Source organism: Rhinoraja longicauda, chromosome 6, assembly GCF_053455715.1.
Source record: "Rhinoraja longicauda isolate Sanriku21f chromosome 6, sRhiLon1.1, whole genome shotgun sequence".
Taxonomy (NCBI): Eukaryota; Metazoa; Chordata; class Chondrichthyes; order Rajiformes; family Arhynchobatidae; genus Rhinoraja; species Rhinoraja longicauda.
Genome location: NC_135958.1, coordinates 31,702,100 through 31,726,577, shown reverse-complemented (window position 1 = coordinate 31,726,577; position 24,478 = coordinate 31,702,100). Strand labels below are relative to the sequence as shown.

Here is a 24,478-nt window from a genome sequence, read left to right as displayed (position 1 = left end):
AGTTGACTTACTGAGTTGATTTTTTACCTATTGAGAAATATAATGATTGAGATTTCTGATAGATCTTTGTTTTGCTCCAGCTACCATCCTCCCCAGCAAAAATCTCCCCCAAATGACACCAACAGTAATTCTACACACAAAATTATTTGCCGATCTCTACCTTGTTAAAACCGTCGAGGTAAACATTAGTCACTGCCACTTGTGGCAGCTGCGCATTATGTCCTGCTGCAATTTGCCTGCGACTGTTGCAACTCAATGAAATGCTGCCGCGAACCTTCCTGCAGGATGGGGCCCAGCAGATCAGATCGCTGGATATCAAAACACAGGAGCTCCCAGCCCACCTTCTCCCCTGGCACTCACCTGAAGGGCAACACCTCACTGATAAAAAGAGGAATTGGATATTTTACCTGTCTGCTGAGCCAACCACTAATTAGCTTTTCCTAAATAATTACAAAATCCTTCGAAAATAAGTTATCCACCCAAAATAAGTGTTTAAAATTTAGTGATGGGATCACACTAAATTTAGCACAGGTGCTGCCACTTTGCCATGTCGCAATGGAAGAAGGACATCAACCATTGAAGGCACTCACATCATGGCACCCAGACGCGGTAACACTAGAGGAGAGAAAATAGTAGGGGGAAGGAAGGAGGTCGATTTCCCAAGCAATGGAGAAGAAATTTCATAACCTCACAGGACATAGACATATGTTCAAGTACAACCTGGGAGCAAGAGTATTGCCAATGACTGCAGATCACAGTTTACATCTGCATGAGGCACTTTCAGTATTGCCAGGTTGACCCTGGGATTTGAAACTTCGATGCTAACTGGAGGCACGACAGTGAGACTGAAACTAATGCAGAGACATGCTTTTAGATTGGTCACCCTGGCAATTTAAGAAATGGCAGCTGGAGAAGGAATGCGTGACCTCTGGACAGAGTTGAATGTAGTTTTTGTCATGTGTACCGGGGTACAGCGAAAAGCTTTTGCTGCGTTCTAACCAGTTAGTTGAAAGATGAAACATTACAATTGAGCCATCCACAGAATACAAATACATGATAAAGGGAATAACGTGAATAATGTTTCGTGCCTGATAAAGTCCAGTAAAATCCTATCAAAGATAGTCCGAGGTAGATAGTAGCTCAGGACTGCTCTCTAGTTGTTGGTTGGATGGCTCAGTTGCCTGATAACAGCTGGGAGGAAACTGTTCCTGAATCTGGACATGTATGTTTTCACACTTCTATACCTCTTGCCTGATGGGAGAGGGGAAAAGAGGCAGTGGCCGGGGTGTGACTCGACCTTAATTATGCTGGTGGCCTTGCCAAGGCAGGGTGAGGTGTAAATGGGGTCAGTGGTTGGGGAGGTTGATTTGTGTGATGGTTTGGGCTGCATCCACAATTCTCTGCAATTTCTTGCGGTCATGGCTGGAGCTGTTCCCAAACAATGCTGTGATGCACCCTGATAAAATGCTTTCTACAGCGAGGAAGGGAGGCAGGTGGATAGATAGGGAAACCTCAAGAATGCATCTCATCCATAACAGTTTCTCGGTGTCGGAATATGGTGGAGGTGAATGTATCTCAGAGAGTCCTATCAGAACCAAGATTGGGGCACTGTGAATGGCTCAGCTGCCAAGGGGAGAGGAGCAAGAGTCAAGGGCAATAGAGGTAGGAGATTCAATAGAGGAATAGAAAGATACTTCTATAGCCACTGATGTGAATTTAAGATGATGTGATGCCTTGTGGGTGCCATGATCAAGGTTATCACAGAATAGCTGCAGGGCCTTCTGAAAGAGGATAAACTACCAGAAGTTGTGGTTAAGCAACTTATGTAACAAGACAGAAGAGGTTCTAGAACATAAATTTAGGGTGATAGACCACAGATTTAGCAGGAGCTGGGTTAATTCTGGTGCCACATGCCACTTGGATATAGGAATAGGAGGAGAGGTCACTAGGCTGCATGGGTAGATTGGGTGGGGAGGGTCTTTAGATTTCTGGATCATTGGAAGGTCAGACTTCTGCAGCTGAATAGGTTGCAATTTGCCAGTGTTGTTGGGATGGTTTTGAGCTAATTTCTCACAGAATAATGGGACTCAGCAGTCATACCGTTTGATGGCAAAGTGTAGGAAAACGAGGCCAGAATATTTCATTGTGCATTCCTGATTTATGCCTTGTCAAGAGTGAGAGGGTTTATGGTATCATAAGGGGGACTACTGATAGTAGCCTCTTAACATTGCTTGGGCCTTGGTACTTAAATGGCTGGTCAGCGACGACCCTAACTGTGTTGAAGATGCTGTTGAGTGCTGAGGGTTGGTGGTCATTTGCAAATTCTCTGGTTGGTAGAGCTGCTGCCTCACAGTGCCAGAGATCCACGTTCAATCCTGAGCTCGGGTGCTGACCGTGTCGAGTTTGCATTCTTTTGTGACTTCGTAGATTTCCTCTGGGTGCTCCAGTTTTCTTCCACATCCCTAAGACGTGCGTGTTTGTAGGTTAATTGGCCTCTGTAACCTGCCCCTGGTGTATTGGGAGTGGATAAGAAAGTGGGGTCACATAGAACTCGTGTGAATGGGTGTTCGATGATTGGCATGGACTCAGTGAGCCAAAGACCATGTTTCTATGTTGTATCTCTAAACTAAGTGATGGGCTGCACTGGGAAAGAATGGTCATGTAGCCACCTACAGGTGATAGACAAGTTGACAAAGAGATGTAAATTTTAATTTTCAATGAATTATTAACTTGCGTCTATCCCTCTAATCAAAGATCTGTTCACAGTCTGAAAATGTTGTTTACTGAATTGCAGATGAAACAAGAAACTTTAATTAAACCTAATTCATTGAATTCAACCTGTGTGATATTAATGGATTTTGTCATATAAACACATTATTTCGCACTATAAGCATTCACATTGATATCACTCTATCACTGATGTGTCAAGCTCGTTTTCATAGGTGTTCATTGCAATTTGCATTCGGATAAAGGCATTCAAGATCTTAAAAAATGTGAATTCATTAGCAAATGTCATCCTTTTCTAAATGAAGTAGTCTGGCTGATTTCAATCATAGTCTGGAGAACCGAATCGTTAAACTGAATTTCATGAATTATTAACATTTCTGTCACTTGACCACTAATGAGTACGTTCTTTATAAAGATTAAATCATAAATAAAATAGCAGCTTAAAAATAGATGAATCATAAGCCCACTTTGAATGATGGAAAGTATAATGGATGCAATGAAGTAGAAGGGTCATTAATGTTCAAGCCTCAAGTTTTTTATACTATCAGTTTTCCAATCAATAAGGATAGGCTTTCCTTGGAAGAATTTTAAAAAGTATTTTGCATTTCAACCATCATTTAAAGAATTTAAGTAACTCTCTGGATTGACACAAGTGAATCTGAACTTGATAAAACATGAAGTGAAGGAAGGAACGGCAGATGCTAGTTTAAATCGAAGACAGACACAAAATGCTGGAGCAATTCAGCGGGACAGGCAGCATCACTGGAGAGAAGAAATGGGTGGCATTTCAGGTCGAGACCTTTCTCCAGTCTGAAGAAGGTTTATCTTTGATAAACATTAACATGCTTTTAGTTTATTTGACTCGGTATACTTTCTTCCCCCAACGTAACAGAAGACAGTCATTGCCTAACTCCAAGAGATATGCTGGTTTAATCCAAGAAGTTGTAAAAACCACAAGGAGCTCAAATATGTACCTGCATCATGCTTCGGGTGTGATGAGGACATGGGACAGAGTTGGTTAAGGAAGGATACTGCAATGGAAAGGTGGGAGCTCTACCTGCCATTCCATCCCATCCCCACAGCAGATAATCTTTGCTAAAGTCTGTTGCCTCCCAGGTTGTGGGATGCCAATGACATTAAAACCATCATCATCATTGATGCCATCATCAATGCAAGGTTGAAGAGATCATCACCAGAAATTCCCAATGGCTACAACCTGCCATTTATACAAAGTTGTGCTTTTAAAACTTCTGAAGGGTGCGTTTTGCGTACAATCGGCAACCCATTCACAACTGTACACAAAATTGCATTGCTTCTCCTCTGGAAACCAATGGTTCGAGCTTCAGCTCAAATTTAATTGCACAATTAGTAAACACATTTCATAAATTGATGCTGTCACATTTTATAATGAAATTGTTTTTCACTACTTGCGTTGAAAATGAATCGAGAATTCCTTTAAATGCTATCCTGATGCAACTTTATTAATATAACTGAAAATAAGTTCCCACAAAACAGTATATTTTAATGTCTATGATCTCACCTGAGAGTATAACACTTTTAAATAATTGAATATGCTGCCTGACAGTTCCTCCAGCACTTTGCATTTGATTAAGATACCAGCATCTGCACTTTCTTGCGTCTTCTCTTTAAATAATCGAAGATGACTTTATGAAGTTATATCGAATCATCTATTTCATTGGTGTGTACTTGTCAATATATATTTTTTTTAACACGTATGGAAACTTGTGCTGTACATTACTAATTCCTGAAATTCCATAATCTGTCGTGCAAGGAAAATTGTCCCCCAGCAAGAACATTTGCATCCTTATAATCAAAGCAGCACAAACTCTCAATTGGTTGTGGAGCTACAGTTGGATAGCCATACATTAAGGGAATATGAGGAAAAACTTTTTTAGTCAGAGTTGTGAATCTGTGGAATGCTCTGCCTCAGAAGGCAGTGGAGGCCAATTCTCTGAATGCATTCAAGAGAGAGCTAGATAGAGCTCTTAAGGAGAGCGGAGTCAGGAGGTATAGGGAGAAGGCAGGAACGGGGTACTGATTGAGAATGATCAGCCATGATCACATTGAATGGCGGTGCTGGCTCGAAAGGCCGAATGGCCTCCTCCTGCACCTATTGTCTATTGTCTATCTACTTGTAATATTTTATACGTTCCTCTGAGGTTTTTAATCAATCTTATATCATTGGTAATCAACATCCAGCGCATTCCACATTATATCTATAGGAAAATAAATATATGACTGGAATGCATTGTGGGTCTTCCATGAAATTCATACTTTACTGCTTCAGCTAGTATCTACCCCTCCTGCATCTGAAGGATCCCGACCCAAAACGTCACCTATTCATGTTCTCCAGAGACGCTGTATAACCTGATATCAAGTTGTGTCTTTTTTTTCCGTCTCCTGGTTCTTAACTTTTCACCTTCTGCGTTGCTGGAACTTTAAATCTCCCTACAAACGACTTATTCATTAACTTAAAATAATTACTGATTGTGCTTTTACTTTCAAGAACCTTCTATAATGGTCATATTTTAATGTTCCAAAATTCCAGCCAGTCTCCTAAATTTTTCATTCGCTTTCTAACCATGTAGGATTCCATATCAATGATTCATAAACAGGAGATTTTATCAGTAGAAAGGGGCCTTGCATATCCTAAAAGAACAAAATAAAAATTAATTGAACTTTGCTCTCCTCCCCATCTACACTTGCCAGAGAAAGAGAGGGATAGAATGGAAGAATCTTCCCTTTAAATTTGGAATGCTTTAATTAAAGGCAGAACAAATTCTCGACTCATTGTTTTTTGTTCAAATTGATATATTCTTACTTTCAATTTACACCTCCTTTGTTGTCCATTGACAAGCAGATTTAAGATAATTTACACCAGCCCTCATGTAAATTAACATTTAACCCTTAAAATATATTTCACATCTTTTATTAGTCTCCACATGCAACCTGCCATATATTATCCATTGCAACTGCATGGAACCAGTTTTGCACATCTATTAAAGTTCTTATAATATATTCTTTATTTGCACTGCACTAATGACACTGTCAAATTAATTAGCTAAATGTCTGGAATCTTAGGAAGTTACGTAGTTAGGCGAACAAATCCAAGCACATCTATAGCTATTAAAGATTTGTAGGTTATTTGGCTTTGGTAAAATCGTAAATTGTCGCTAGTGCGTAAGGAGAGTGTTATTGTATGGGGTATATAAGAAATCTCCAACATCTCCCTCCCGTTTCTGGACCTCACCATCTCCATCACAGGAGACAGACTAGTGACGGACATTTACTATAAACCCACTGACTCGCACAGCTATCTGGACTACACTTCTTCCCACCCGGTCCACTGCAAAAAGTCTATCCCCTACTCCCAATTCCAATTCCTCCGTCTACGCCGCATCTGCGCCCGGGATGAGGTGTTTCACACTAGGGCGTCAGAGATGTCCTCATTCTTCAGGAAACGGGGCTTCCCCTCTTCCATTATAGATGAGTTTCTCACTAGGGTCTCTTCTACATCCCGCAGCTCCGCTCTTGCTCCCCCTCCCCCCACTCGCAACAAGGACAGGATTCCCCTCGTTCTCACCTTCCACCCCACCAGCCAGCGGATCCAACAAATCATCCGCCAACATTTCCGTCACCTACAACGGGACCCCACCACTGGCCATATCTTCCCATCCCCTCCCCTCCCCTCTCTGCGTTTCACAGAGACCGTTCCCTCCGTAACTCCCTGGTCCACTCGTCCCTTCCTACCCAAACCACCCCATCCCCGGGCACTTTCCCCTGCAACCGCACGAGATGCAACACCTGTCCCTTTACCTCCCCCCTCAACTCCATCCAAGGACCCAAACAGTCTTTCCAGGTGAGACAGAGGTTCACCTGCACCTCATCCAACCTCATCTATTGCATTCGCTGCTCGAGATGTCAACTTATTTACATCGGCGATCGCTTTGCTCAACACCTGCGCTCGGTCCGCAGAATTGGGGGGCCAAAGGGCCTGTTTCCACGCTGTATCTCTAAAGTCTAATGGCTTTGCTACCAAGTGACGTATAATTCCGGGCCAAAGTCTGGTCCAGTTAACAAAGCTCCAAATTTAAAAAGTCTTAAATCTGCTTACTATAAATCATGCTCATTATTAGTGGTTTAACTTAACTGATAACAATCTTAACTGGTCAAAATGGAGTCCCTGGCCGCGTCCTAAGCATCTGTGCGGATCAGCTGGCAGAGGTATTCACACACATCTTTCACCTCTCAATAATGCATATTGAAGTCCCCACCTGTTGCAAGAAGACCACCATCATCCTGGTGCCAAAGAAAAGTTAGGTAGCGTGCCTGAATGACGACCGTCCAGTGGCTCCGACTTCAACCATCATGAGTGACTGGTGATGGCACATGTTAACTCCAACCTCAGAGCCAGCCTTGATCCACTGCAGTTTGCTTACAGTTGCAGCAGGTCCACAACAGACGCCATCTCCCTGCCCCTAAACACTTCTCTGGAATACAATAGGGATTTCTATTTATAGACTATTTATAGACTATAGCTCTGCCTTTAATACCACAGTTAAACAATAGACTATAGGTGCAGGAGTAGGCCATTCAGCCCTTCAAGCCAGCACCACCATTCAATGTGATCACGGCTGATCATTCACAACCAGTATCCCGTTCCTGCCTTCTCCCCATACCCCCTGACTCCGCTATCTTTAAGAGCTCTATCTAGCTCTCTCTTGAAAGCATCCAGAGAATTGTCCTCCACTGCCTTCTGAGGCAGAGAATCCCACAGATTTACAACTCTCTGACTGAAAAAGGTTTTCCTCATCTCTATTCTAAATGGTCTACCCCTTATTCTTAAACTGTGGCCCCTGGTTCTGGACTCCCCCAACATTGGGAACGTTTCCTGCCTCCAACGTGCCCAATCCCTTAATAATCTTATATGTTTCAATAAGATCCCCTCTCATCCTTCTAAATTCCAGTGTATACAAACCTAGTAACTCCAGTCTTTCAACATATGACAGTCCTGCCATTCCGGGAATTAACCTAGTGAACCTTGGCTGTACTACCTTTATAGCAGGAATGTCCTTCCTCAACTTTGGTGACCAAAACTGCACACAGTACTCCAGGTACGGTCTCACTAGGGCCCTGCATAACTGTAGAAGGACCTATTTGCTCCTATACTCAACTCCTCTTGTCATAAAGGCCAACATGCCATTAGCTTTCTTCAGTGCCTGCTGTACCTGCATGGTAACTTTGAGTGACTGATGAACAAGGACACCCAGATCCATTTGTACTTCCCCATTTCCTAACTTGACACCATTCAGATAATAATCTGCCTTCCTGTTCTTACCACCAAAGTAGATAACCTCACATGTATCCACATTAAACTGCATCTGATGTGGAGTTTAGAAATAGTTGAGAATTATGTTCCTTGGCGTTACTATAACCAATGATCTGTTCTGGACCAGCCACACTGATGCAAAAGCCAAATAGGAACACCAACACCTCTACATCCCAAGGAGACTGAGGAAATTCAGCGCGTCTCCAATGACTCTTACCAACTTCTACAGATGCACCACAGAAAACATAATGTTGAGTTGCATCACAGGTTGGTTTGGGAACAGCACAGCTAGAAACTGCAAAATAGGTTAGGTCTATATTCCGAGGAGCAAAGGAGGTTGAGAGGTGACATATTAGAGGCACATAAATTTATGAGAGGCAGAGACAGGGTACATAGCCAAAGTCTGTTTCCTACAGCAAGAATGTCTTAAACTTGAGGGTTAAGGGAGGTGGTTTAAAAGAGGATCTGTGGGTTACATTTTCACTCAAAAAATATCTGCAATCTAGAATGACCTGCCAACGGTGGTCTGAAGAAGGGTCTCGACCCGAAACGCGAATCCAAAGAAGTGTCTCAGCAAAACATCACCCATTCCTTCTCTCCAGAGATGCTGACTGCCCTGCTGAGTTTACTCCAGCATTTTGTGTCTATCTTCTGCCAACGGAGGTGGTGGAGGCAGGAACAGTAGCAAGATTTAACAGGCATCTGGACAGGTACCTGAATGAACATGGCATAGAGGGAAATGGAATTACTGCAGGCAAGTGTGATTAATGTAGGTAGGTAGGTATGATGGTCAGGGTACACGCCAAGAACCAAAAGGCTTGTTTTTATTCTGTACAACACTACGAATCTAGTTCCATTTATTTCTGTTTTGTGGATATATTAAAAAATGTATTGTCCATGTAAGAATCACCGAACCAATGTAATTGAAGACATGCCTGAGATGAGGTCTGAACATAAAAATATAAATTGTTCTTAGTGTTCAAAGGACGCAAAGTTAATCATTTGTGCACACACCCACATATAGCTTAGTTTTAATTTATTGCATAATTGAAAAACAGTATTCCTGAACAGGCTCATATGTGGATAATAATTAAAACTGTCGCCACATATCATGAGTTTCATGCAATTAAGTTTTAAAATCTGATTTTCAATCTCAAACACAAACCAATAATACACTTTCTTGGAATATTAGCTTTAAAAAACACAAAAATAAAACTATTCCACAATTAGAAATGCAAATGTCCAGTTGCCAGGAAACTCTGGATGTTTTATATTTTACTAAAGGTTAAAATGCAAAGAAAAACTAGGACCTCTACTGGATTTTACTCAAAATTCTACAAGTATTTCTAAACTCAAGTTCTGTTTTGTGTGTCAAATAGGGAGGACTATCAATCCAATGTAGTAACTATGAATTCATTAGTTCACTCTAATGCCTGTGGTGCTCTACAAACCAGTGTGTTTGACGCCTTTATAAGGTTTACAGATGTAATGAAATTTATAAATCATTAATCCAATTTTGGACCCGTTATTTAAACACATGGTGGAGATACGATCATGAAATGACAAAGTTAAATATCTTAATTTGCTAGCTACGAGTAGTTAAGACCACACAATAACGCAAGTTTTTTTAAAACACACTGTATTTTTAACATTGATACAAGATACATAAGATACTTAAACTACTATGAAAGTAAATCAGCAACTCTGCTACAATTAAACAGTTTAGGCAGATTTCCTTGAATAATATTTAAATTAATCATGACCTATATCCTACCAGATAAATTATGCAAATGCCTCTCACAAAGAATTTTAAAGAAAAATGCAGCAGATCCTATGAAAACTTGAAAACAAAAGCAATTGCTCACATATGGAAGTGACACAGTCTGTTAATGAAAACAATGGAAATTCTGCCATGTCTTTCTTTCGGACACCTTTATCGTATAATATTTCCACTGCTTAGAAGTAAACTGCAATTAAGACGGTTGTTGTTACGAGAAAAACAAAAATAGATGTCCATAAATATAACTTAAGCACCATTTATCATGTTTTGAGCAATCTCCAATGCAAACGTTTAGTACAAGCACTAAATGGCAAATGGAATATGGCATTACGATCAAAAGACCTTCCTGACATCGCCAAATTAATAACGATTATAACTGCAAATGCTTAGGAACAGCAGCCGACCATCAATTACATTATGTAGGATTACAGCTAACTGACTTTTTATGTCACGGGTAAAACTCACGTGGGCTTTTAAACACGTCTTTTACTGAACATTCCAAGTGAGAAAAACAGCAATAATGCCAAAAAATATACAAACTGGATCTACTACCAATGTTTTTAAAAATGCAGTCTAAATTACTTGAATGCAAAAAAAAGGTCATTAGGAAATGGAGTTTTAATTAGCTCAATCAAAATTGTCCAAGAAAGCCAGATACTAACAAATTATAAATTTGTTCAAAATTTTGGGTATCTATTAAATTTTATGCAGTACATTTGTGTTTTCTTTACAAAAGACTATTCAAATAGAGCTGTTAACACACCTATGACTTTGAATATTTTTAAAAATGCACTTTTAACACAGCAGAATTCTTGAAGTAATCAACCTGGATTAGCGTACATTAAAAAAAATCCTTCTATTTTCCTTTTCGGGTTACTTGGGAGCCTGTGTAATGAAAACAATATTAAGACTGTTTAAATAGACAGTAGCGTGATACATAGAAATACATACAAAGTACGCATTATCTTAGAAGGGAGCCGGTTTTATTTTAAGTGTTTTGCATGATTTTATACCACCTTTTCAGTGGCTGTGTAATATAAGTAAACTATTTTTTATAATCTGGGTATTCAATATAAACTGGTTACCACATCCAATTTCATTTGGCAGAAGTACCACAGCTATGACCAAATCTTTAATGCATTTGATTTTCCAACTCATCAGCACATATCTAATTTAACAATTTGGGAAACTGAGGGCGATTAGTTTTCAACTTTACTCACCATGATTTCAATATCTTTGATTATAATGCAAAACAGATTTGATTTGAAATATTGACAGTATGAAAAAACATATACTTTTGGTATCAATTCCTGAATGCAATTATAGAGAATACCTGTCCGTGTGTTTTGTATAACAACACTAATAAGCATGATTGAACAGGTAGAACAGGTTTCTCTTCCAGTCTTTCCATAATCCAGCTTTTAATGTATATAAACTGGACAAATCCAAGATAAAATTAATTGTCTTCTTGTATTTACATCAGGAATTTTTAAACTGAAGGATAATGACATAAAACGTGATGAATATACAGCACAGCTGAAGGTTAAAAAAATAATTTGGAATTGCTTTATGGTTCGGCCGAATTTGGCATATTGTGTGCAGTTCTGGTTGCCCCATTACAGGTAGGATATATAGGCTCTGGAGTGGGTGCAGAAGGGATTTACCAAAGGTCTAGAAACAAAGAATTGCAGACGTTGGTTACTACGCAAAAGGACACAAAGGGCTAGAGTAACTCAGCAGGTCAAGCAGCATCTGGAGAATACGGAATGTACTAGAATGTTGCATGGATTAGAGGGATTAGCTATAAATACAGATTGAGCAAATTTGGATTGTTTTCTCTGGAAATTGAGAGATCTGTTAGAAGTTAAGTATATGAAATGGGAAGCATAGATAGATTTGACATTCTGAACCTTTCTCGCAAATGTCAAAGACCCAGAGAGTATTGCTTTAAACTCAGAAGGGGAAAGTTTAAAGGTGCACAGGACATTTTTGTTTTACACACAGAGTAGTGCGTGCCTGGAACATGCTGCCAATGGTGGTGGTAGTGGAAGTAGATACAATAGCGACATTTAAGAGGCTTTTAAATAGATCAATAGATATGCAGGTTATGGAGGGATGTGGATCACATGCGAGGAAATTAGTTTAACTTGCCATCATATTCGGCATAGACACTGTGGGCCAAAGGGCCTGTTCCTGTGCTACACTGTTCGATGTTCTTAAATCCTGTACCAATTGTATTGACGTTAAACTGTATTGGCGTTAAACTTCAACAAAAAAAGGCACCTGGATGTGTAATATTAAAACAAACTGCATGCTGGGTTCAAAGCCTGAAACTCTCAATGTAGTGGAATATCTTCACCAAAAAAAAAGCTCAAGGTCATAAATCGTTTTGTTGTGGATGTAGCTAGTCAATCATACCCAGCATCACATTTAACCCTTACCCAATGTCTGCATAAATGGACACCCAGCAAAATTCCTGAGATAACAATCACAAGCGATTGATCCTCGCACTAGCACAAGCAATTGTATTCAAATTAAACCATTGCATATAGAGCTCGAGATTATACTGATGTGACACGTGCCAAACTCAAAACAAAATGAAGCAGATCATTAATGAAATAAGCCGTGTTCATTATTTATAAACTGAAATTATAGTGGTTTCTTGCTACCTACAATTACTTTATTCTTTTTTTACTCTTTAGTGTCCATCACTGGCAGACATCTGACATCAAGAATCTGGCACACATGGGTGACAATATCAAGTCAAATTATTTAATGGATGGATTGATATTTTTTTGTACACAATCCTTATAGACCTTGGACACATCAGGATACTGACATTTGTTTCTCTACTACCTAAAATTAACTAAAATGTTATTGCCCACTAAATCACCTACAGGATTTCAATTCTTTACTAAAGCATTTTAGACAATTCAAAGAGGGAGGAAGAGTACGACACAAAGACTTTATAAAACTTTATATTTACCTTATTTTCTCCTGCTTCTATTTCTTCAACTCCCGCTTGCGTCATCAGGTCAGCAATGTTTTTCTCTAGATCATCGATGCGAGCACTCATCTCATCAAGTGAAAAATGTCAAGGAAACCTCATTCTTTAAGCATTTATAGGGTTTTTTTGGGGGGGGTCAATACTAAATATTTGTTCTTTAAAGGATGGATACATCAGTGCAAGGAAACTGCCATGGACAAGAACCACGCATTTTCCAGAATAAAAGCAAACAAATTCACAGATTAGAAAAAAACTCCCAAATATATCAAACTCAACTAACTAACATTAGTGGTGGGATAGACTTGTTACAAATTTAATTGTGTAATTCTTTTTGTCCACTTGAATGAACAAGGAGATGAGAGATTTTAACATTCCACCTAAAAGGTAGAACATCCTCTAATGCATCTCCTCCACAATGCTGCATTGTTTTACACAAATAACTTATATATTGGGGTTTGAATCAAAATCTTCTGACCAGACGAAACTGCTACTGTTGAGCCAATTAATTGTGGTTTAAGAAAAAAAAAGTAAACTCTTATTTTATGACTAATTATTTGATTACATGTAGTTGGAAAATGTGTGGTTCTTGTCCATCATTGCATCGTCCTCTTGCCCACGCTTGCTCCTAATCCCACATTAGCTTCTTCTTCAGACTGAAAAAGGATCCTGGCCCAAAATATTGCCTGATGCTGCGTGAGCCGTTGACATATACATACCACACTGCTCTGCCATTCCTCATGATCTTCCATATCAACTTCATTTTATTTTCCCATATCTTTTGAATCCCTTATATCCAGAAATCCACCAATTGTTTTTTGGAAAAAATAACTAATTGCTCCTCGGCCCTCTGGGGGACAGAGCTCCTGCAGCAATAAAACTTTAGACACAAAATGCTGGAGTAACACAGCGAATCAGGCAGTATCTCTGACGAAAAGGAATAGGATGACGTTACGAGTTGGAAACCTTCTTCAGGCTGAAGGATAGAGAAGGCCAGCACAAAACAGGGTCGGCCACAGATGATCTCAGGAAGGGTGGGGTCCATAAGTTAACCCTTCCTTTCTTTATAAAAAAAGGGGGTTCGCATTTTACTCCCAATTTATTGAAACCATTCTAGAATCTATGGAGTATTGGAAGGTGAAACCATGGCATTCACTATCTTCACAGCCATCTCCTTAAAAAGGACCCAAGCAATCATGTCATCAGCCTTATATCCCCCTTAATTTCTTCACTATTGATTTATTTTAACTAATGATATTATTTTTTAAGATCAACTTGTATCAAGTTTGCAGATGATACAAAAGTGGGTGATTTTGCAGATAGTGAAAATGGTTGTGAAAAATTGCAGTACGGTCTTGATTAATTGGCCAAGTGGGCTGAGGAATAGTTGATGGAACTTAATGCAGAAAAATGGGAAGTCGAACATGGGCAGGACTTAGTGAATGGTAGGGCTCAGGGTAGTGTTCTAGAGCAGAAGGATCTAGGAGTGCAGGTGCATAGTTCCCTGAAGGTGCAGGTCGATCGGGTGGTCAAAAAGGCTTTTGGCACGTTAGTCTTCATCAGCCAGAGTATTGAATATAGACGTTGGGAGGTCATGTTGCAGTTGTCTTAGACGTTGGTGAGGCCATCTTTCGAGTATTGTGTTCAGTTCTGGGCACTTTGTTATAAGAAAGATGGTGTTAAACTGGAAAGGGTACAGAAGATATACAAGGATGTTGCTAGGACTAGAGGGTCTAAGCTATAGACAGAGGATGAGTAGGCTGGGACTCTATTCCTTGCAGCGCAGGAGAATGAGGGGTGATCTTTTGAGGTGTAGAAGATCATGCGAGGAATAGATCGGGTAGATGCACAGAGTCTCTTGCCCAGAGTAGGTGAATCGAGCTCCAAAGGACGTAGGTTTAAGGTGAAGTGGAAAGATTTAATGGGAATCTGAGGGGTAACTTTTTCACACAAAGGGTGGTGGATGTATGGATCAAGCTGCCGGGGGAGGTAGTTAAGGCAGGGACTATCCCAACATTTAAGAAACAGCTAGACAGGTACATGGATAGGACAGGTTTGGAGGGATATGGACCAAATGCTGGCAGGTGGGACTAGAGTAGCTGGGACATGTTGGCCAGTATGGGCAAGTTGGGCCGAAGAGCTTGTTTCCACACTGTATCACACTATGACTCTAATTATTATATCAGCAATATATTAATCGTAGATATGAACTCGGTGGATTATGACTTCACCAGAACTCTATCACTAAGCTACTTCAATTGTTAAAGACTTCTGCGATTTTTTTAGAAAACCCACAAAAGGCCACCAGTGAAAAAGTATTGGGCAGCAGGGATGTCAAAGTGGCCTTAGCATAAAAGGCAAACCCAAGTACAGATTGTGGGTTTTAGGATGTTTCTTACATGATATTATCACCCAGGTGGTCAGTATACCAATGTCACACAAAGAATGTTTTTGCTTAAACAAAATTTGCATTATATAAACTCCTTCAAAAGTTTCCATGACAAGACAGTATAAATGTGCATTACAGAATTGCATGGAACTTGCAGCCCAAGAGCAACTTTAAGTACTCTTTGAAGGTATTTTAAGCTCCTTATTTGCCACTCTAAACCTATTTCATCTCAACTTATAAGGTATCAGCTTTGCCTTTGAAAGCAAGGATATTTCTCCCAATTATCTGGTCAGACATTGTTTGGAATTTGTCCTGCATCTGTTGGAGCAATGTAGTAACCTGCAAAATACAAAGGAACCATGTTTTAGCAATTGTAAGTTATTAAAAATGTTGAAACTTACTTAATTTCCCCCCCCAAAACTCCCAAAAATAAACTTTACGTACAATAAGTGTACAAAACAAAATCTGTGCAAAGCTCTTAATTCTCAGTGTCTTCACAGTCATTTGTTTCGTATTGTAGTGTCCACACCCAACACTCCTGCCACCCATGTGGCCTGCTGGGGTAATTTCCCTTTGCTTGCTTGAGGGATGTTCCCACTGGACTCTGCCCCTCAATGACCAGCAGCAGGACTCTATAGACTGTTGTCCTTCCCCACTGAGCCTTGGTGTTGGCTGCAATAAACTGCAGTGGGACTCTCAGCACGTACTCATGCAGTCTCGAATGGGGCAGTCGGGTTATTAAAAATGCCAAAACTTACTTAATAAGAAACCTTAAGTTATTAAAATTTGCTACTAGAAAAGAATGCTGATTGGCAAACACTTGACACCCTAATAGTACTTCAGTTCTGCACTGAAATGGCACCCTAGATCATGACCTCAGGTCTTTGATTCCTAATGAAAGCATACAAATCATCTGACTCAGAAGCGAGTGCGATTCACTGAGCACAACCAGCAATTTATTAAACTGGGCCTGTCATCACTAATTTCCAAAAGACTTATCATGTTTGACCAAATGGACAACATTTTGAACAACTAACAAAAGGAGCACAGACATTGGGCTTCTGGCGCATTTTCAAGTTAAACCCAAGAGACAAAGCAAAGATGATAGCATATGGAAATGAGAGAAATTTGGCCTTGGATGGAAATTACAACACAAAGAAATGGGCAAGGTAAAAGTGTTAAAGGCCATATTTGTGATTTCAGTTGTCTTGGGCTGAGGGCACTTCTATTATGTGTAAAGTTGAAATTAATATAGTTCTCTACATGACAACATAATTAATAGTTTAAGTCGACAAAATACATTTTTGATTTCTTTGTATCTAAATGTTTAAAATCAGAAACAAAAGTGCGTGGAAACTGAATCAGACGTCGCATTACATGCTTGTACCAACAACATAGAAGATTAGGCAACAAGTTGTATTTGGAGAATACCACTTGAAAGGAACTGCATTTTACAGGTTATAGACTAATTTATTACTGTAGCCATTAGCATTTTGACCACAAAAAAAACAAGAATACAAGGAAAAGATTGGTGACTGAAGCATTTCCCTTTACTTTAGCGTGGGACAGGAGTTCTATTTCAGGAGCCATTAAATCAGCAGTGATGATACAGAAGCAAATGTTCCACAGTTCTCCGCCTGTGCATGTGTGTGCATGGGTGAAGAACAGAGGGCTGTTTGAAACAAATAATGACTTAAAACAAAAACAAAGAAAAAGAGATCAGTCTAATAGAAATTGTATTTTAATGAACACGAGCAATGGGAAAACTACAACAAGTGATGTAATTAAAATAATAGATTAAAAAAGAGACGCATTGGACAGAAAGAAAGCTTAACATTTGGCAGGTCAAACAAATAATCTTTACACAAATACTAAAATAGACGGAAAATGAATAAACTTCAAATGCAAATTTGATTTGAAGCGTATAACATGGCAGCTAATGCTGAGACACCACCAAAGGGGCCTGAAAAGGCAACTTAATACAGCAGGTTACAATACATTCAAAAACTGATGGAAAATGACAGGGCAATGTAGGTGGTGGTGGGGGGGGGGGGGGGGGCAATAGCATTGAAATCACTTCACCACAGAGAAGAGATAAAATGAAAGGCAACCAGTTTATGTTTTTTGGGGGGATAGAATACAGAAACAGTTTTATTTGTCAGTTTTATTTTTGAGTTGTAAAAAGGTCCTGGATAATAGTTCTAAATTGAAAAAGTAAAATGTAGAAATGAAAGGGTTAAGCAATTATAATGTAACCGACATTCTGTCGGTTACAATATACTTGTTAATGCAGGATTTTAACTTTATATAGATTAAAAGCAGACTAGTTCACATGTGTATAACGAGGGCAGCTTAACATAAGACATCCTTGAATCAACAGGGGAGATGGCCAAATCACATTTGGTATGAGCCTAATATAAGAAAATAACTGCAGATGCTGGTACAAATCGATTTATTCACAAAATGCTGGAGTAACTCAGCAGGTCAGGCAGCATCTCGGGAGAGAAGGAATGGGTGACGTTTCGGGTCGAGACCCTTCTTCAGACTGATGTCAGGGGGGCGGGACAAAGGAAGGATATAGGTGGAGACAGGAAGATAGAGGGAGATCTGGGAAGGAGGAGGGGAAGGGAGGGACAGAGGAACTATATAAAGTTGGAGAAGTCGATGTTCATACCACTGGGCTGCAAACTGCCCAGGCGAAATATGAGGTGCTGTTCCTCCAATTTCCGGTGGGCCTCACTATGGCACTGGAGGAGGCCCATGACAGAAAGGTCAGACTGGGAATGGGAGGGGGAGTTGAAGTGCTCGGCCACCGGGTGATCAGTTTGTTTAATGCGGACCGAGCGCAGGTGTTCAGCGAAGCGATCGCCGAGCCTGCGCTTGGTTTCGCCGATGTAAATAAGTTGACATCTAGAGCAGCGGATGCAATAGACGAGGTTGGAGGAGGTGCAGGTGAACCTTTAGGTATGAGCCTAATTTAGTTAGCAGCCTATTAGTGTGTGAATATTTGTAATATATTGATTGGATAAAGTTTAACGTAATATATAAAAAGAAAATGCATGAAACAGACACCCAGGTTTGAGATTTAATGAAAATTAACGTCAACAAAACCTGACAGCCACTTGGGTAAATCTGTTGATGGACAAAAGTGACAAGTCCATGTGGTATGTATAAAATTTCCTATCCGGTAAGGAAACAGTCAAGAACAATACAGATACTCCAGCTGGAGATTCTCATAGGTTTCCGATCTCAATACTTTTCTATTTTAATGTTATTCTATTATGGTCCTAAGACTAAAGTATTGTCCAAATGGTAAAAAGCTAAAAGCAGTAGAATTCCAGTTGTCTCCAGATAGATCATTAATTTCCATAAGACTTGATCTAAAAGGCTAATTTACCTGTTACACAAAGTTAGAGCAGCGAAGATTTAACAAATTAATAGGTTGACACCATAAGGTTAAATTATGAAGAGAGAGTACATAAACTAGGATTGTATTCATTGGGATTTAGAAGTTTAAGGTGCAAAGTGATCAAGGTTTTCAACTGAAATGTTCAAATGTTAAAAACTGAAAACTTTAAAGGACATGGATAAGGAGACTTCTATTAGTTCAAGTTTTGCAAAGAAAAGCAAAAGCAACTCCTTTTGCGAGAACTAGAACATTTTTTCATTCTAGACATACAAAGCAATTTGGTTTTGGAACAGTGTGCACACAACTGGATTTCATCAATCATCTTGGTCAACTCATTAGTTTGTCCATAACTCAAGTAGTGAGTGGCCCACAATTGAGGAAGGATGAGTTTACACTAGTGGGAACAGAGATGATTCACTAGGATGGAGACAAGAGACTGCAGATACTGGAAACATGAGCAAAAACAAACTGCAGGAGGAATTCAGTCATTTGAGTAGCATCTGTGGAGGGAAATGGACAGAAGTTGGATTGGTTTGGCACCCATCTTCAAGATTGAAGTAGAGAGGTGATCGCTGATTAGAAAGAAGTGAGAAGAAGAGGTGGGTCAAGAGCTGGCGAGTGATAGATGAATCCAGATAAGGAGTTAGGTGGGAGAAAGATGAGGGCATATTGACACAAAAGCAGACGGAGGGATGATAGGGATGATGGGAATGTGGGAGGGGTGGGGAGAGCGTGGTAAAACTGGGGCAGTGCCACCTGGAACTCCCTTTTGCCAGCCACTTCAATTCTCCTTCCCATACCAACTTGTCTGCCCTGGGCATCTTCCACCATCAGAATGTGGCTGCACACAAAATGAAAGAACAGCACGTTATATTCCACTTTGATAATTTACAACCCATCGGCATAAACAGTGGTTTCTCAGTAAACACCCCTCCCTTCCCTGCTCATCTTCCCAGGTCTTCTCATAGCACAACTCTGTTTCCATTCCACCATCCCCACACCCATTACACCCACACCTTTCCTTCTGGTTCTTATCAGATTCTACCATCTGCAGCAATCTGTTCTCCATGGTCAATGATGCTTTATTGTCACATGCGCAAACGCAGTGAAATTCTTTTTTTGCTGTTTTTTACAGTTCAGTATTGCCATATCTAAGCACAATCACTGTTTAGCAAAATGTGCAGAAAGTCCACTGAGGCTGCAGGCAAGAGACACCACGTTTTGGAACCATTTTCAAAGTCCGGTCTGTGCTCTGGGTCTAATAAGTGTGCCTGATCCAGGCGAGCCCCCTGGCTGCTGCAGGGCCTTCAGCCGTCACCTCCTTGGCCATCAGGATCCTCCAACAAACCAACGTCCCTCTCCTCACCCGTCCACCTCTGTATCCCAGGGTTCCTCTTGCAGCAGACCCCGAGGGCGTGGAATGCACTCTCACTCCTACCATTCTTTCTCACGTCTGCCAGCACCAGCTCCTTTGTCTCCGGTCTTCGGGGGACGAGAAGGGACTGGCTTTGTGACTTCCCCCTACTGGACATGGCCCGCCGGGTGCTCGTGTGCTCCAGTTATCACCTCCAACTTTTGTCACTCTCTCCACCCTTCTCTCCCTCTTCTGATTCATCTGCCCATCAACCCTCCTTACCTGGATCCACTGATCACTTGCCAGCTCTCACCCCACGCCTTCCCCTCTAGTCACCTTTTTCTAATCAGCTATCGCCCCTCTACTCCAGTCTTGAAGAAAGGTCGTGACCCGGAACATTGTTCGCCCATTTCCCTCCACAGATGGTTTTTGATCTGCAGAGTTCCTTTGGCAGTTTGTTTTTTTGATTGACTAGGAAGTTGCCTGTAATCATATCGTATCATATATATACAGCCGGAAACAGGCCTTTTGAAGATCAAAGATGGATTGGATTTGTTTTCTTTGGAGCAGAGAAGGCTGAGGGAGAATCTGATTGAGATGAACAAAATCCCCAGATACACAAGTTGGGTTGATGGTGAGAAATATTTCCCTAACCATGGGTACTGAAAAAACATGATGGCCTCAATTAGTGAGGAGAAAAAGAAGAGATTAGAGGTTATTTGCACCCAGTAGCTAAAATCTGGAATGTGCTAAATTGCTGTTGAGTCAGATACCTCTACTGCATTCAAAAAGTACTTTGATGACCTTTTGAGACTTCATAACATAGAAAATTTGATTAGTGATGAATAAGTATTTTACACTGCGAGTCAAAGAAACTGCTTCCATGTTGCATGACTTTTTGACTCTATATGTGCTCCTCCTTAAAGGACAGAGAACGTAGTGGTGATCAGCCTTCTTGAGCCATTGCAGTGCTTCTAATGAAGGTACTCCCACAATACCATTTGTATTCAGATTTCCAGGATTTATTCAATGAAAATGAAGGATGGTGGATCTATTTCCAAGTTAAGATAACAGTCAACTTCAAGGGGTATCTGTAGGTGGTGTTCCAGTGTGTCTGGTTGGGATATGCTGTCAGCACTGCCAAGACAGCAAACAGGATGGATTGAAGGGAAGGTTGGACACCTTGTGGGAGAAGGAAAATGAACGTTACATTGTTAAACTTAGATGAAGCCAAAAAGGACGAGGCTTAAGTGGAATATAAACACCAACATGCATCAACTGAGCCAAGTATCCTGAATTCTGTGTTGTACATCTGTCATCCTATATAGATATGTTCTCTGCCCGCTATCAGGATGTCTTATTAATTTTGCGAGTCCTGCACAACACCACAAAGACACTCGACTACAGGGGATACATCTAGCAGAAAGGTAAACAGTATCAACAGCCAGCAAGATTTGATACAAGTACAATTGTTTTCTATTCACCAAAAAATATCTTTACAATGGTTTTAGAAATTAGTTCACTGACTGAGAAGCATCAACCTCATGGAAGTGAAAAGTGTGCATAAAAAGCTGTATGAAAGTGCTTTATTTTACAAACTAAATGATATAACCGAGTCTGGGTATTTTCCCCAAAGCATTTTGCAGAAATATTATTGTTTTGCACACTTTTTTTAAGCTCACTTTAGGTGGCCGGGTGGAATGTGTTTCCTAGCCCACATTTCCTTGGGCTCGGGGTGTGTTTGAGTGAAGCTGCAGCCAAGGAAACAAATGCGGGAGAGGAGCGCGGCCTACGCTCGCTGCCTGAGCCTGAGCCTGAGCCCCAGCACAGCCCGGTCGCCCCAGCCTCAGACCCGGGCCCCGCACCCACCCTCTCTCTCTCGCCCACGCCCACACTCACCACGGCGGTCAGATCCTGCACCGTCTTTGGGTCGGTGTCCGACATCCCGAGTATGTTCAGCACCCCCCCCCCCCTCACGACGCTCAGCTTTCTCTTCCAGCCGCAGCCCGGTTACCACAACAACCAACCAACACGGCCCTTCCACCGCGTCACTGCCCAGCCGACAGCTCCCAGGTGCCTTCTGGGGGTTGTAGTCCTGGCCTGGGTTGGAGATGAACAATGGAGGAAGAGAGACACACATACAAAGTGCTGAGGGGGGGGGGTCAGGCAGCATCTCTGGAGAAGAGGAACAGGTAATCCTTCTTCAGGCTGAGAGTCAGGGGGAAGGGCAACGTGAGATAAAAAGACACAAAATGCTGGAGTGACTCAGCGGGACAGGCAGCATCTCTGGAGAGAAAGAATGGGTGACGTTTCAGGCTGAAACCCTTCTTCAGACTGATGTCAGGGGAGTATAAGAAAATAACTGCAGATGCTGGTACACATCGAAGGTATTTATTCACAAAATGCTGGAGTAACTCAGCAGGCCAGGCAGCATCTCAGGAGAGAAGGAATGGGTGACGTTTCGGGTCGAGACCCTTCTTCAGTCTGACCCGAAACGTCACCCATTCCTTCTCTCCTGAGATGCTGCCTGACCTGCTGAGTTACTCCAGCATTTTGTGAATAAATACCTTCGATGTTAGGGGAGTGGGAGGTACATAGATACGGAAGTGTTTAGATAAGTAAGTGTCAGGTGTGAAAACAGGACAAAGAGAATAGAGATTAAGGAAAATGTAGAATAGATCATTCTTAGTTTAGATTTTTTAGGTTTAGATTTAGAGATACAGCGCAGAAACAGGCCGTTCGGCCCACCGGGTCCACGCCGCCCAGTGATCCCCGCACATTAACACTATCCTACACCCACCAGGGGCGCTGTTCCTCCAACTTGCGCTGGGCCTCACTCTGACAATGGAGGAGGCCCAGGACAGAAAGGTCAGTGGGAATGGGAGGGGGAGTTGAAGTAAAAGATATGGACAGTGATATGGAGAGATATAGAACAAATGAATGAAAGATATGCAAAAAAAGTAACAATGATAAAGGACATTGTTAGCTGTGGCCTAGGTGAAAATGAGTACAGACAATGAGATTCAACAAGACGACTTTGAATCTGGTACCACTTGGGTGAGGGAGGGAAAGAGAGAGAGGGGATGCAAGGGTTACTTCAAGTTAGAGAAATTAATATTCATACCACTGGGTTGTAACATGCCCAGGCGAAATATGAGATGCTGTTCCTCCAATTTGCATTTGGCCTCACTTGTTTGGCCTAGGATAGAAAGGTCAGTGTGGGAATGCGAAGGGGAGTTAAAGTGTTTGGCAACTGGGAGATCAGTTGTATCCAGGCAGACTGAGCGAAGGTGTTCAGCTAAACGATCGGCCAGTCTGCGTTCGGTCTTGCCGATGTATAAGAGTCCACGCTTTGAACAACGAATACAGTATATGAGGGTGGAGGAGGTGCAAGTGAACTTCTGCCTAACCTGAAAGGACTGTCGTTGTCCCTGGACAGAGTCGAGGGAGGAAGTATAGGGACAGGTGATGCATCTTCTGCAGTTGCAGGGGAAGGTACCTGGGGAGGGGGTGGTTTGGGTGGGAAAGGATGAATTAACCAGGGAGTTGTGGAGGGAACGGTCTCTGCAGAAGGCGGAAAGGGGTGGAGATGGGAAGATATGACTAGTGCTGGGATCCCATTGGAGGTGGTGAAAATGTCAGAGGATTATGTGTGGTATGCGACAGCTGATGGGGTGAAAGATAAGAACCAGGTGGACTCTGTCCCTGTTGTGACTAGGGGGAGGCAGAGCAATAGTGGAGCAGCGAGGTAACGAGGAGACACGTGTGAGGGCCTCATCTATGATGGAAGAGGGGAAACCCCATTCCCTAAAAAATGAGGACATCTCGGAAGTCCTGGTACGCAACAGCTCATCTTGGACGCTGATGCGGCGCAGACGGAGGAATTGGGGGTAGGGGATAGTCTTTGCAGGAAGCAGGGTGGGAAGAAGTGAAGGGTCTAGATAATTGTGGGAGTCAGTAGGTTTATAATAGACATCAGTTGATAGTCTATCTCCTGTGATGGAGACGGAGATCAAAAAAAGGGAGGGAGGTGTCGGAGATGGTCCAAGTGAATTTGAGTGCAGGATGGAAATTAGTGGTGAAGTTAATGAAGTGCATGAATTCTGCATGGGTAGCAGGAGGAAGCAGGAGGTATGCAGTCATCAATGTAACGGAAATAGTGTTCAGGGATAGGGCCAGTGTAGGGCTGGAACAGGGATTGTTCAACATACCCAACAAAGAAGCAGGCATAGCTGGGACCCATGTGAGTGCCCATAGCTACGCCTTTAATTTGGTGGAAGCGGGAGGAGTTGAAGGAGAAGTTGTTCAGAGTGAGGACCATCTCCGCTAGGCAGAGGAGAATGTTAGAGGGAAATTGGCAGGTTCTGCGGTCGAGGAAGGAACGCTTCAAGGCCTTTATGGGTGAGAGGATGGAGGTGTAGAGTGACTGAACGTCCATTGTAAAGAAGAGGGAGTGGGGGGTCGG

At 41.5% G+C, this 24,478-nt stretch overlaps 1 protein-coding gene across 1 annotated transcript; it reads right to left on the bottom strand.

Moving 5' to 3' along the window:
- Positions 1 to 9,107: 9,107 nt before the first annotated feature.
- Positions 9,108 to 22,070, bottom strand: hsbp1b (heat shock factor binding protein 1b). The gene is made up of 4 exons (XM_078401770.1): positions 21,913 to 22,070; positions 15,523 to 15,589; positions 12,844 to 12,941; positions 9,108 to 10,742 (listed from the first exon to the last, which is right to left on the bottom strand). The coding sequence occupies exons 1-4, from the start codon at positions 21,955 to 21,957 to the stop codon at positions 10,731 to 10,733; spliced, it is 222 nt and encodes a 73-aa protein (XP_078257896.1). The 5' UTR covers positions 21,958 to 22,070; the 3' UTR covers positions 9,108 to 10,730.
- Positions 22,071 to 24,478: the final 2,408 nt, after the last annotated feature.